We start from the raw sequence: 12,389 nt of genomic DNA on the forward strand, positions 1-12,389 counted from the left end.
ATGATAATCCCGGTAGGTGTTCTTGACTGGACGATATTGAGCCAAAACCACAGAGTGAGACGCCATCAGCGCGCAGCCCACAACACCGCACTAACCAAGGACTCGGACCCATGTTGTACTGGCCCACCTCATGGTGAGCTAGAACCACATGCCTTAACCCACAGGACCACCCAATCCTACAAAGACAGAGCAGCCAGCAGAGCTAGCTGTTTTACCGCTGTCCGAGGACATTCGGTGTCGTGGGAGTTTCTAGGCTAATTTTCATTCTCATCCTTGTTTGGTGTAATTGTCCACGAACATTATATATTTTTTTATTAACACATCGGCCGATTCCCACCAAGGTAGGGTGGCAAAAAAAGGAAAATTTTCATCATCATTCACTCCATCACTGTCTTGCCAGAGGAGTGCTTTACACTACAGTTTTTAAACTGCAACATTAACACCCCTCCTTCAGAGTGCAGGCACTGTACTTCCCATATCCAGGACTCAAGTCCGGCCTGCCGGTTTCCCTGAACCCCTTCATAAATGTTACTTTGCTCACACTCCAACAGCACGTCAAGTATTAAAAACGATTTGTCTCCATTCACTCCATTCAAATACGCTTACATAAGCTTGCTGGAAGTCCAAGCCCCTCGCACAAAAAAAAACTCGTTTGCTCCTTTCCTCCAACCTTTCCTAGGCCGACCCCTACACCCCCATCCCTCCACTACAGAGTTATACACTCTCAAAGTCATTCTGCTTCGTTCTATTCTCTGTACATGTCCGAACCACCTCAACAACCCTTCCTCAGCCGTCTGGACAACAGTTTTTCCAAACTACGTATTCTCTGCGTTATATTTACATCACACATTGCCCTCAGACATGACATCTCCACTGCCTCCAGCCTTCTCCTCGCTGCAACTTTCATCACCCATGTTTCACGCCCATGTAAGAGCATTGGTAAAACTATACTCTCATACATTCTCCTCTTTGCTTCCAAGGACAAAATTCTTTGTATCCACAGACTCCTAAGTGCACCACTCACACTTTTCCCTTCATCATTTCTATGATTCACCTAATCTTTCATCGACCGATCTGCTGACATGTCCACTCTCAAATATCTGAATACATTCACCTCCTCCATGCTCTCTCCCTCCAATCTGATATCCAGTCTTCTGTCGCCTAATTTTTTTGTTATCCTCATAACCTTATACTTTCCTATATTCACTTCTAATTTTCTTCTTTTACATACCCTACCAAATTTATCCACCAGCCTCTGCAACTTCTCTTCCAAGTCTTCCAAAAGCACAGTGTCATCAGCAAAAAGCAACTGTGACAACTCCCACTTTGTGTTTGATTCTTTATCTTTTAACTCCACATCTCTTGCCAAGACCCTCACATTCACTTCTCTTACAACCCCATCTATAAATATATTGAACAACCACAGTAATAAGTAAGTAAGTTTATTCAGGTATACACAAATACAGTTGCATAGATTATCATTCATAGCAACATATGTGTAGAGAACCTAGGATAACCCAAAAAAGTCAGATAGAGTGACTTATTTCCACTGGGGTCCTTTAAAAAGTAGCCCCAACAGATGACATCACACATTCTTGTCTAAGGCCTACTTTTACTGGTAAATAATCTCCCTCTTTCCTACATACTTTAACATGAGCCTTTCTATCCTCGTAAAAACTCTTCACTGCTTTCAGTAACCTACCTAGTATACCATACACCTGCAACATCTGCCTCATTGGCCCCCCTATTCACCCCTTCATATGTTTTTCAAAATCCACAAATGCCACAAAAACCTCTTTAGCCTTATCTAAATACTGTTCACCTAAATGTTTCACTGTAAACACTTGGTCTACACACCCCCTTGCCTTCCTAAAGCCTTGTTCATCTGCTATTCTACTCTCCGTCTTTCTCTTACTTCTTTCAGAAATAACTCAACCATACACTTTACCAGGTATACTCAACAGACTTATTCCCCATTAATTTTTGCAATCTCTTTTGTCCGATTTGCCTTTATACGAAGGAACTATGCACGCACTCTGCCAATCTCTAGGTACCTTACCCTCTTCCATACATTCATTAAATAATAGCACAAACAACTCCAAAACTATATCCCGACCTGCTTTTAACATTTCTATCTTTATCCCATCAATTCCAGCTGCCTTACCCCGTTTCATTCTGCATATATATATATATATATATATATATATATATATATATATATATATATATATATATATATATATATATATATATATATATATATATATATATATATAGTACAGTGCCTGCACTCTGAAGGAGGGGTGTTAATGCTGCAGTTTAAAAACTGTAGTGTAAAGCACCCTTCTGGCAAGACAGTGATGGAGTGAATGATGGTGAAAGTTTTTCTTTTTCGGGCCACCCTGCCTTGGTGGGAATCGGCCAGTGTGATAATAATAAAAACAATAATAATATATATATATATATATATATATATATATATATATATATATATATATATATATATATATATATATATATATATATATATATATATATATATAAATATATATATATATATATATATATATATATATATATATATATATATATATATATATATATATATATATATATATATATATATATGTGTGTGTGTGTGTGTGTGTGTTTGTGTGTGTACTCACCTAATTCACCTAGCTGTACTCACCTAGCTGTGGTTGCAGGGGTCGAGACTCAGCTCCTGGCCCCGCCTCTTCACTGATCGTTACTAGGTCCTCTCTCTCTCTCTGCTCCCTGAGTTTTGTCCTACCTCGCCTTAAAGCTATGTATGGTTGCTGCCTCCACTGTATCACTTGCTAGACTTTTTCACTTCCTGACAACTCTATGGCTCAAGAAATACTTCCTAACATCCCTGTGACTCATCTGAGCTTTCAGCTTCCAATTGTGACTCCTTGTTTCTGTGTTCCCTCTCTGGAAAATCCTGTTTTTGTCCACATTATCTATTCCATGCAGTATTTTTCGTTGTCATGTCTCCCCTGACCCTCCTGTCTTACAGTGTCGTCATGCCGATTTCCCTCAACCTTTCTTCGTAGGACATTCCCCTGAGCTCCGAAACTAACCTTGTTGCAAACCTTTGCACTTTCTCTAATTTCTTGTTGTGTTTTACCAGGTGTGGGTTCCAGACTGTTGCTGCATACTCCAGGATGGGCCTGACGTACACAGTATACAGAGTCTTGAACGATTCCTTACTAAGGTATCAGAACGCTATTCTCAGGTTTGCCTGGCGCCCATATGCTGCAGCAGTTATCTGGTTGATGAGTGCTTCCGGAGACGTGCTCGGTGTTATGCTCACTCCAAGATCTTTCTCCTTGAATGAGGTTTGCAGTTTTTGGCCACCTAGCCTATACTCTGTCAATGGTTTTCTTTGCCCTTCTCCAATCTTCATGACTTCGCATTTGGCAGGGTTGAATTCGGGAAGCCAATTGCTGGACCGCGCGTTCAGCCTGTCCAGGTCTCTTTGTTGTCCTGCCTGATCCTCATCTGATTTATTTCTCCTCATTAGCGTCACATCATCTGCGACCAGGGACACTTCTGAGTCTATCCCTTCCATCAAGTCTTTCACATATACCAAAAATAGCACTAGTTCTAGGACTGACCCCTGTGGGACCCCGCTCGTCATAGGCGCCCACTGTGATACCTCATCACGTACCATAACTCGTTGTTGCCTCCCTATCAGGTATTCTCTGATCTATTGCAGTGCCCTTACTGTTATACGCTCCAGATCATCCAGCTTCTGCACTAATCTCTTGTGAGGAACTATGTCGAAGGCCTTTCTGCAGTCCAGCAAAATGTAATCAACCCACCCCTCTGTCTCGTGTGTTACTTCTGTTGCTTTGTCATAAAACTTCAGAAGGATTGCGACACAGGATTTGCCTTCCATGAATCCGCGCTGCTTGCCGTTTGTGATCTTGTTCCGCTCCAGGTGCTCGATCACTCTCCTCCTAATAATCTTCTCCATGACTTTGCATACTATACATGTCAGTGACTCTCGTCTGTATCTTAGGGCCTCGTTTCTGTCTCCTTTCTTAAAAATGGGGACTACATTTGTCATCTTCCATACCTCAGGTAGTTGCCCAGTTTCAAGGGATGTGTTGAAGATTGTGGTTACTGGCACACACAGCATCTAACGGGGAGATGTTGTCCGGCCTCATCGCCTTTGTGTGTGTGTGTGTGTGTGTGTGTGTGTGTGTGTGTGTGTGTGTGTTTCGTTTTGTATTGCAACAGTCGCAAATAATTAAGGCCTTTGGAACTGCAGTTGCAAATGTAACTTTCGAGACAATGCAAAGAGAATAAATGAGTTCATCAGAGACCATGGAAGTGTGTCATAATTCAAAGTCTAGCCAGCAAAGGTTGCACCATGTTGCTTTAGGAGTCAGAAAATTAGTTTAGATAAGACTGAAGCTGACTGCCAAAGTTTCATAACGCTGTTATTAGAGTCATATGACTTGTCAGTAATCATCAAAGAACACCCGATTGTCCTTGCATTTTGATTAAACGCGAAACAAGAGTTCTTCGGTGCTTCTGCTAACTTCCTATGTGTACTTCTATGCACTGGAGATTTTCCTCTGTTCGTATATTTTTGCCACAGCTGTCGTGTAATTGCTGTATCAATTACGAGTCCTGTTCATTCCAAAATTTAAAAAAAATGCAGTAGACAAGCTAGTCGTTTGCAAGTAATAAGTATTCCTAGTCTGAGAATATTGCTTTGTTTGTAGTCAACTGGTTTAAGCTTGAGAGGAATAAGCACGACAAACAGTTCAACTTTTTTGTTAAGCAATCACTATAAACTGTATAATAATAACCTGAATCAGTAATCCTGAGTGATTGTGGTGTTAGATGATCATAGCTCTTTCCTTAACACTGTAAAATGTCATAATGTAGATAAGGATAAAACATAATCGTACAGTGAACCCTTTTCATGCTAGTAAATTGTTGCAGGAAACAATGAGTGAAATAAAATGCTTAATTAATTCTTCAATGAGTTTTAATACTATAATCTTTGTAAATATTACGTATGGAGGAGAGAGGGAACAAAATTTTCTTTTTGTATTCTTTATCCTCAGAACAATCTTCTAACATTTTACTTGGTTTCTGTTTCAGCTTCCTTAACACAAGAAGCTGCCACGGACATGGGCAAGTGGTTGAGTCCAGTTATCATCGTCCTTCTACTGTTAATTCTGGCCATTGCCATCATCATCAGAATTAGGCAGCTACGAAAAGAAGAATGGGGGGAAGAAGAAAGTCGTGCTTCAGTAGGGAACTCTACAAAGGTGGAATTACTCGACATAGGCTCAGAATCTTCAAGCAGATGCGTTACCCAGACTATGCCCATCAGAAAGACTTGCAGCGCGGATAATGTGGGTTTGACCCAGACAACACCTTCTCCTGGGCGAGGTGTGCGAGGTGTACCACCTTAAAGGCACTACTGCCACTATGTTAGATGATGATGATTATGCTCAGCTGAAGGAAGACGACCAGTAAGAACACTGACGTGTGAAATGGATTTGGAAATTGTAGAGAAAGATCTTGTGAAAGAAATGAAAAGAAATCAAAGCTAGATATGTTTAGTTCGCTGAGCCATCTCAGACAGATATTACCTGTATCCCATTAGTCCAGCAACCACTTCTTCAACGCACTTAAAACTCCTAGTAGCTATATGTCAAAACTCTCAAGAAGCAGAGGAGATCAACTCCCAAAAGATATCTTGAAGCTGCAACTCAAGATTCCAAAGCGGACAAGGAGCTGCATGTCAACATCCGTATTAACAAAGAACACAGTAGCTATCGGTTAGCACTATCAAGAGAGCTATAAACAAACACCCTCAAGAGGTATGTTTGATGTAAATCAACACCTTTAAGTGGAACAAGAACTGCAGCACAGGTGAGATAATCACGTACTGTCTAAATTTACAATGCAATCGTAAGAACATAAGAAAGAATAAGCACTGCATCAGCCCTATTGGTCCATGCAAGGCAACTCCAAGTCACACTCATAAGAAGGAAGAAGCGCTGCTGCTGGCCTACTGGTTCATGCTAAGCAGGTCTATCTCTCTCTCCCACCCACACTCACTCATGTACTTGCCTAACCGATTTTAAAGCTACATAAGGTTTTAGTTTCAATGTCGCTACTCGGTAGCTTGCTCCACTCATCCACAACTCTATTATTAAAGCAGTGCATTCGTATACCCATTCCAAATCTAAACTTTTCCCTCATGAACCCATTGCCGCAAGTCCTGCCTTGGTTACATATTTTTAGCATTTTATTTATATCCCCTTTATTTTATACTTGTTTTCCATTTATACACCTCATCATATCCCACTTATTTTAACGCCTTTCTAGAGACGGCAGATTCACTGCCATCAGTCTGTCCTTGTAGGAGGAAAGATTTCTCAAACATGGAATCAACTGTATTTTCTTTCTCTGTAAATTTTTCAACGCATTTATTTGCATTCTGTAATATGATTGCCAGAATGTTCAGCATAATATAAATGAAGCCTAGTAACGTTATATAGATCTGAATAATAACCTGAGGACTCTCCTTATTTATACTTATTGTTATGTACTCAAAAACTACATTTGCTTTATAGCAAAATAAATATTCACAGTTTTCTTTGTTTTAGATTACTGCAAACCAGAACTCCTACATCTTTCTTGTATTTACAGTGATTAAGAGCTATATTATATAGTTTATAAGCCCCATGATTATTTTTTTTCCAAGTTTTGGAGCTTTGCATTTGTCTGTATTAAACTACATCTGCCATTTCTCCGACCACTTCATCAGTCTTTACAGCTGAAGCACTCTAGTGTCCTCGTTATAATTAATCCGTTGCCTATTTTGGTGTCATCACAAAACTTGTCGTTTATGTATATTGTGAACCAAAAAAGACATCCAACACTGATCTCCGTGAAACACCGCTTGTGACGCATCCTCACTCTGATTTCTCCATATTTATGCAAACTCTCTGTTGCCAATCTGTCAACCAGACCTCAATCCGGAAAAAAGATTGACCTCCTTATCCGCGTACCTCTACTTTCCCCAACAATCTTCGACGTGGATCTCTGCCAAAAACCTTGCTGAAGTCCTTATACACAATATCATATTCATTACCATGATTTACCTTCCCAAATATCTTAGTAAAAAAGTTGGTAAATTCATGAAGTAGGAATGCCCTTTTGTAAATCTGTGCTGAGATACATTGTTCAATTTATGTCTTTCATAGTGGCTTCGAATAGCCTCACCAATTATTGATTCCATCAATTTTCACCACAATGGAGGTTAGGCTAATTAGTTTATAATTCAGAACAGACGACCTGTCTCCAGCTTTGTAGATGGGTATCAAATTCACCATTTTCCACTAAGCGGGATCTATGCCAGTTTGTAGTCAAATGTTGAGAAGACTAGCCAACAGTTTGCTAAGTTCCTCCTTATATTCCTTTATAACCCTTTCGAACAGTTCATCAGGGCACGGAGATCTGATAGATTTTTATCTATATATTTGTCTGAGAACCACGTCACTAGTGACTGATTGTGCTCAATTTATTTCCGTCATCTACAATTTTTTAATTTCTGGAATTTCTCTAGTAACTTTCTTCGTAATAACTACGAAGAAATTAAAGTTAAAATTTGTACACATTTGTTTATCATTATCAGTGAGGTGACCAGAGGAACTTTTAACTGGGCCTATTTTGTTCCTAATCATACTCTAATGTAACTGAAAGAAAAGTTTTAGGGTAATCCTCGAATATGTTGTGGCTTTAATTTCATAATCTCTTTAGGATTTTCATATTCCTATTTTAGTTCTCTATTTAATTGAATATATTGATGAATTAATTGCTTTATACCTTTTTGACTCGTCTGTAAATGCTTCTCTTTTGACTTATGACATGTCTTAATCTATTTCTTATTCATTTAGGGTAATTTTTGTTTCATCTGATTTCCGTATTTGGAATATAAGGAGCCTGAGCGGCCTGAATCAGGCTTTGAAAAATTACATATTGGCAGCCATCTTATGGTTTTACGCTCCTACTTTTAGTATAGAAAACCAAGGGATCTAGATACTCGCTGCAATCCACTGTCTCTCTTTGCGTGTTTACCAGTTCCATTGTATTTATTAGTACCTTTATGATGAACAAAGTCTTTTGAACATAACCATGAGGTATCATGGCAATATTTGCCATTTTCATCCCAGGTACTGCAACTTATTTGCTTCTCATACACACCCATAACTCTATGTTCTGTCAATTTTAAGTCCTATTCAACTCAGCAGTTGCCTCCTCCCCCTTGAAATTGTTTGGCTAACATTACTGCCCCTGCCCCAGGGAGATGCACCCTTATATACATATCAAGCTTGTCATAGAAATTATCCCAGTTATTAATGAATGAGACTTCAAGTTCTTTGCATTACCTGTCTAGCCAGCAATTTGCACCAATTGCCCTAGATATCTATTCATTTGCCCACTCCTCTTCTAGGCAAGATGCTACATATGAGTGGGACCTCTCCTTTAGGCCTAATATCTCCTGCCCTTCCCAGTATCGTTTCAACCAGCACTGAGGAATATTCCCCTTACCTGACATGATATAAGAACATAAGAAAGAAGGAACACTGCACCAGGCCTACTGACCCATGCGGAGCAGGTCTATTACCCCCCCCCCCGAATTAACCCAATGACCCACCCTCCCCGGATTAGCCCAAGGACCCACCCAATCTGGTCACCTCCACTCAAGGAAGGAGCACGGCGCCAGACCCAACAAGCTAGTCAGGTCCAACTCACACCCACTAATGTATTTATCTAACCTATTTTTAAAACTGCACAACTTTTTAGCCTGAATAACTGTACACGGGAGTTTGCTTCACTCATCCACAACTCTATTACCAAACCAGTGCTTTCCTATATCCTTCCTGAATCTGAATTTTTCCAACTTGAAACCATTGTTGCGAGTCCTGTCTTGGCTGGAAATTTTCAGCACGCTATTTACATCCCCTTTATTTATTCCTGTTTTCCATTTATACACCTCGATCATATCCCCTCTAAGTCTACGCCTTTCGACAGAGTGCAGATTCAGGGCCCTCAGTCTATCCTCACATGGAAGATTTCTGATACATTGGATTATCTTTGTCATCCTCCTGTGTACGTTTTCCAGAGCTTTTATATCCATTCTGTAATACGGTGACCAGAACTGAGCAGCATACTCTAAATGAGGCCTAACCAAGGATATATAGAGTTGAAGAACAACCTGAGGACTTCTATTATTTATACATCTAGATATGAAGCTAAGAATTCTGTTAGCTTTATTGCGAACACTAATGCACTGTTGTCTTGGTTTTAGATTACTGCTAACCAGAACTCCTAAATCCTTTTCGCAATCAGTAGTATTAAGATCTACATTATTTAGTTTATATGTGGCATGGTTATTTACCTTTCCAACATTTAGAACTTTGCATTTGTCAATATTAAACTGCATCTGCCCCTTCTCCGACCATTGCGTCAGTCTATTCAAATCATCCTGAAGTGCTCTAGTGTCCTCATTAGATTGAATTGGACGGCCTATTTTGGTGTCATCAGCAAATTTGCTTATGTCGCTATTTATTCCCTCATCTATGTCGTTTATGTAAATTGTGAACAACAACGGACCCAACACTGACCCCTGAGGAACACCGCTTGTGACGTGGCCCCATTCAGATTTCTCCCCATTTATGCAAACTCTCTGCTGCCTATTTGTCAGCCATGCCTCTACCCAGGAAAAAATTTCTCCTCCTATTCCGAGTGCCTTAAGTTTCCTCGATAGCCTCTGGTGTGGAACTCTATCGAACGCCTTACTGAAGTCCATATACAAAATATCATATTCATTACCATGATCTACCTCCTCACACACGTTAGTGAAAAAAGTTAGTAAATTCGTAAGACAGGAACGCCCCTTTGTAAAACTGTGTTGAGATTCATTAATCAATCTGTACCTATCAAGATGGCTACGAATTGCTTCGGCAATTATTGATTCCATAAATTTTTCCACTATGGAGGTAAGGCTTATTGGGCTATAGATCGAAGCCATGGACCTGTCACCTGCCTTGTAAATAGGTGTTACATTTCCCATTTTCCACTTGTCAGGCACTATGCCAGTTTGTAGTGATATGTTTAAAAAGATTAGCCAAAGGTATGCTATGTTCCTCTTTACATTCCTTTAACACCCTTGCAAACAGTTCATCAAGACCTGGGGATCTGTTAGGTTTTAGTTTCTCTATTTGTCTGAGGACCATGTCACTAGTTACCGCAATCGTACATAGTTTATTACAATCCTGTTCTACATAATCTATTATTTCAGGAATATCGCTTGTATTTTCCTGGGTGAACATGTTGACTAGCTCCTGGTAAACACACTGTTTATCTCACTTTCCTATCTCTGTTACAGAAGGCACGGTCAATATATTTTACCTGTGAGTCACCGACCACAAGGATATTCGTACCTATTTTAACAGAGACTTTAGTGTTTCCTTTATCCTCACTGATCAATGAAGAGAAGCGATTTCCTACCATCAAATCAGCACTTTAAACCTTCCTTACTTTCATGTTTCTTCCTTTGCCGGTAACTTCTACCCACTTGCAATGGCTGCCAATCTGTTCATCGCTTCTGGTAACCTGTTTCTCTTCATTAAGTCCAACCTCCTCACATTCATTGCTATACTTATCCAGGCAAATTTACAGTTTCTTATTTTCCTCCTTGATAAGTAATACCTCTTCTTTCAACACCGTGAACTCAGATTCTAAGACACTACAGAAGAAAGGCATGGTGCTCAGTAACACTCGAAACTAATCACCCAAAATATCTCAGGAGATGTACGACCTCTCGCGACCACAGACACACCAAAAGAACATTTTAGGCTGCTCATTTGTGTGCCTGCACTACCATAGTACTGCCAATGGTTTCAGCTTGTTCAGTGGTATACTCGGCAGTGCAGTGGACTAAGGCTAGTAAGGCAAGAGCAAAAAAAATTTAATTTTTGACCTACCAGGAATTGTTGAAGAGCCAGCGTCTCTCACTGTCAAGAACCCAAGGTTGCAACAGCTGTTTCATGAGCCTAGTTTTCCTGTCATGATTTATATACGAGAATGGTGAAATGAAAATTTATTAACACAAAGTTTCCTTTGAAAACCTGGGGTTTGAAGCTTCTTCAGTCTCCTCAGTAATATTGTAGAACTCTGTGCTGGAAGGCAGCCATTATCTACGAAGTCAAACTATAGTCACCAGTGAATATTAATCAGGGTTAAGTTTCTCGCACGGTCTGTGTTGAAACACTGATAATGATTAGGAGAGCACAACGGATATCGGTTAACTATTGAGATGTTTAGTGATTCTTATATAGTGGTGACAGATCATGTCACTGACAGTATTGAGCATTATAACGACAGTACAGTGCAATTATGTAAAAGCATATTGTAACTCTGACAAAAAGGTACAACACAATGATAGAACAGTACAATATATAGTCAATATAGCGCAAAAAAGTCGCAGATCAGTGAAATAACAATTAACTTGGGTATGAAGTGTTCGACTGTGGAAAATGAGAACCTTTTTTACTGATTCACTTAAGTTCAAAGTTTAAATGTATGGTGTGTGTGTGTGTGTGAGTGTGTGTGTGTGTGTGTGTGTGTGTGTGTGTGTGTGTGTGTGTGTGTGTGTGTGTGTGTGAGTGTGTGTGTGTGTGTGTGTGTGTGTGTGTGTGTGTGTGTCTGTGTGTGTGAGTGTGTGTGTGTGTGTGTGTGTGTGTGTGTGTGTGTGTGTGTGTGTGAGTGTGTGTGTGTGTGTGTGTGTGTGTGTGTGTGTGTGTGTGTGTGTGTGTGTGTGTGTGTGTGTGTGTGTGTGTGTGTGTGTGTGTGTGTGTGTGTGTGTGTGTGTGTGTGTGTGTGTGTGTGTGTGTGTGTGTGTGTGTGTGTGAGTGTGTGTGTGTGTGTGTCTGTGTGTATGTGTGTGTGTGTGTGTGTACTCACCTAGTTGTACTCACCTAGTTGTACTCACCTAGTTGTACTCACCTAGTTGAGGTAGCGGGGGTCGACTCCGAGCTCCTGGCCCCGCCTCTTCACTGATCGCTACTAGGTCACTCTCCCTGAACCGTGAGCTTTATCATACCTCTGCTTAAAGCTATGTATGGATCCTGCCTCCACTACATCGCTTCCCAAACTATTCCACTTACTGACTACTCTGTGGCTGAAGAAATACTTCCTAACATCCCTGTGATTCATCTGTGTCTTCAACTTCCAACTGTGTCCCCTTGTTCCTGTGTCCCATCTCTGGAACATCCTGTCTTTGTCCACCTTGTCTATTCCTCTCAGTATTTTGTATGTCGTTATCA

The 12,389-nt window shown here is 40.2% G+C and overlaps 1 protein-coding gene across 1 annotated transcript in view; it reads left to right on the forward strand.

Annotated features, from left to right (window-relative positions):
- LOC128693270 (uncharacterized) overlaps positions 1-5,610 on the forward strand; it is a 42,585-nt gene extending 36,975 nt beyond the window's left edge. Inside the window, exon 5 of the mRNA XM_053782856.2 lies at positions 5,143-5,610. Coding sequence (XP_053638831.2) covers positions 5,143-5,459 — 317 coding nt within the window. The 3' untranslated portion in view covers positions 5,460-5,610. The remainder of the gene's footprint in view (positions 1-5,142) is intronic.
- The last annotated feature ends 6,779 nt before the right edge of the window (positions 5,611-12,389 follow it).

The sequence above is a fragment of the Cherax quadricarinatus genome, chromosome 90 (genome assembly GCF_038502225.1).
Source record: "Cherax quadricarinatus isolate ZL_2023a chromosome 90, ASM3850222v1, whole genome shotgun sequence".
NCBI classification, from domain to species: Eukaryota; Metazoa; Arthropoda; class Malacostraca; order Decapoda; family Parastacidae; genus Cherax; species Cherax quadricarinatus.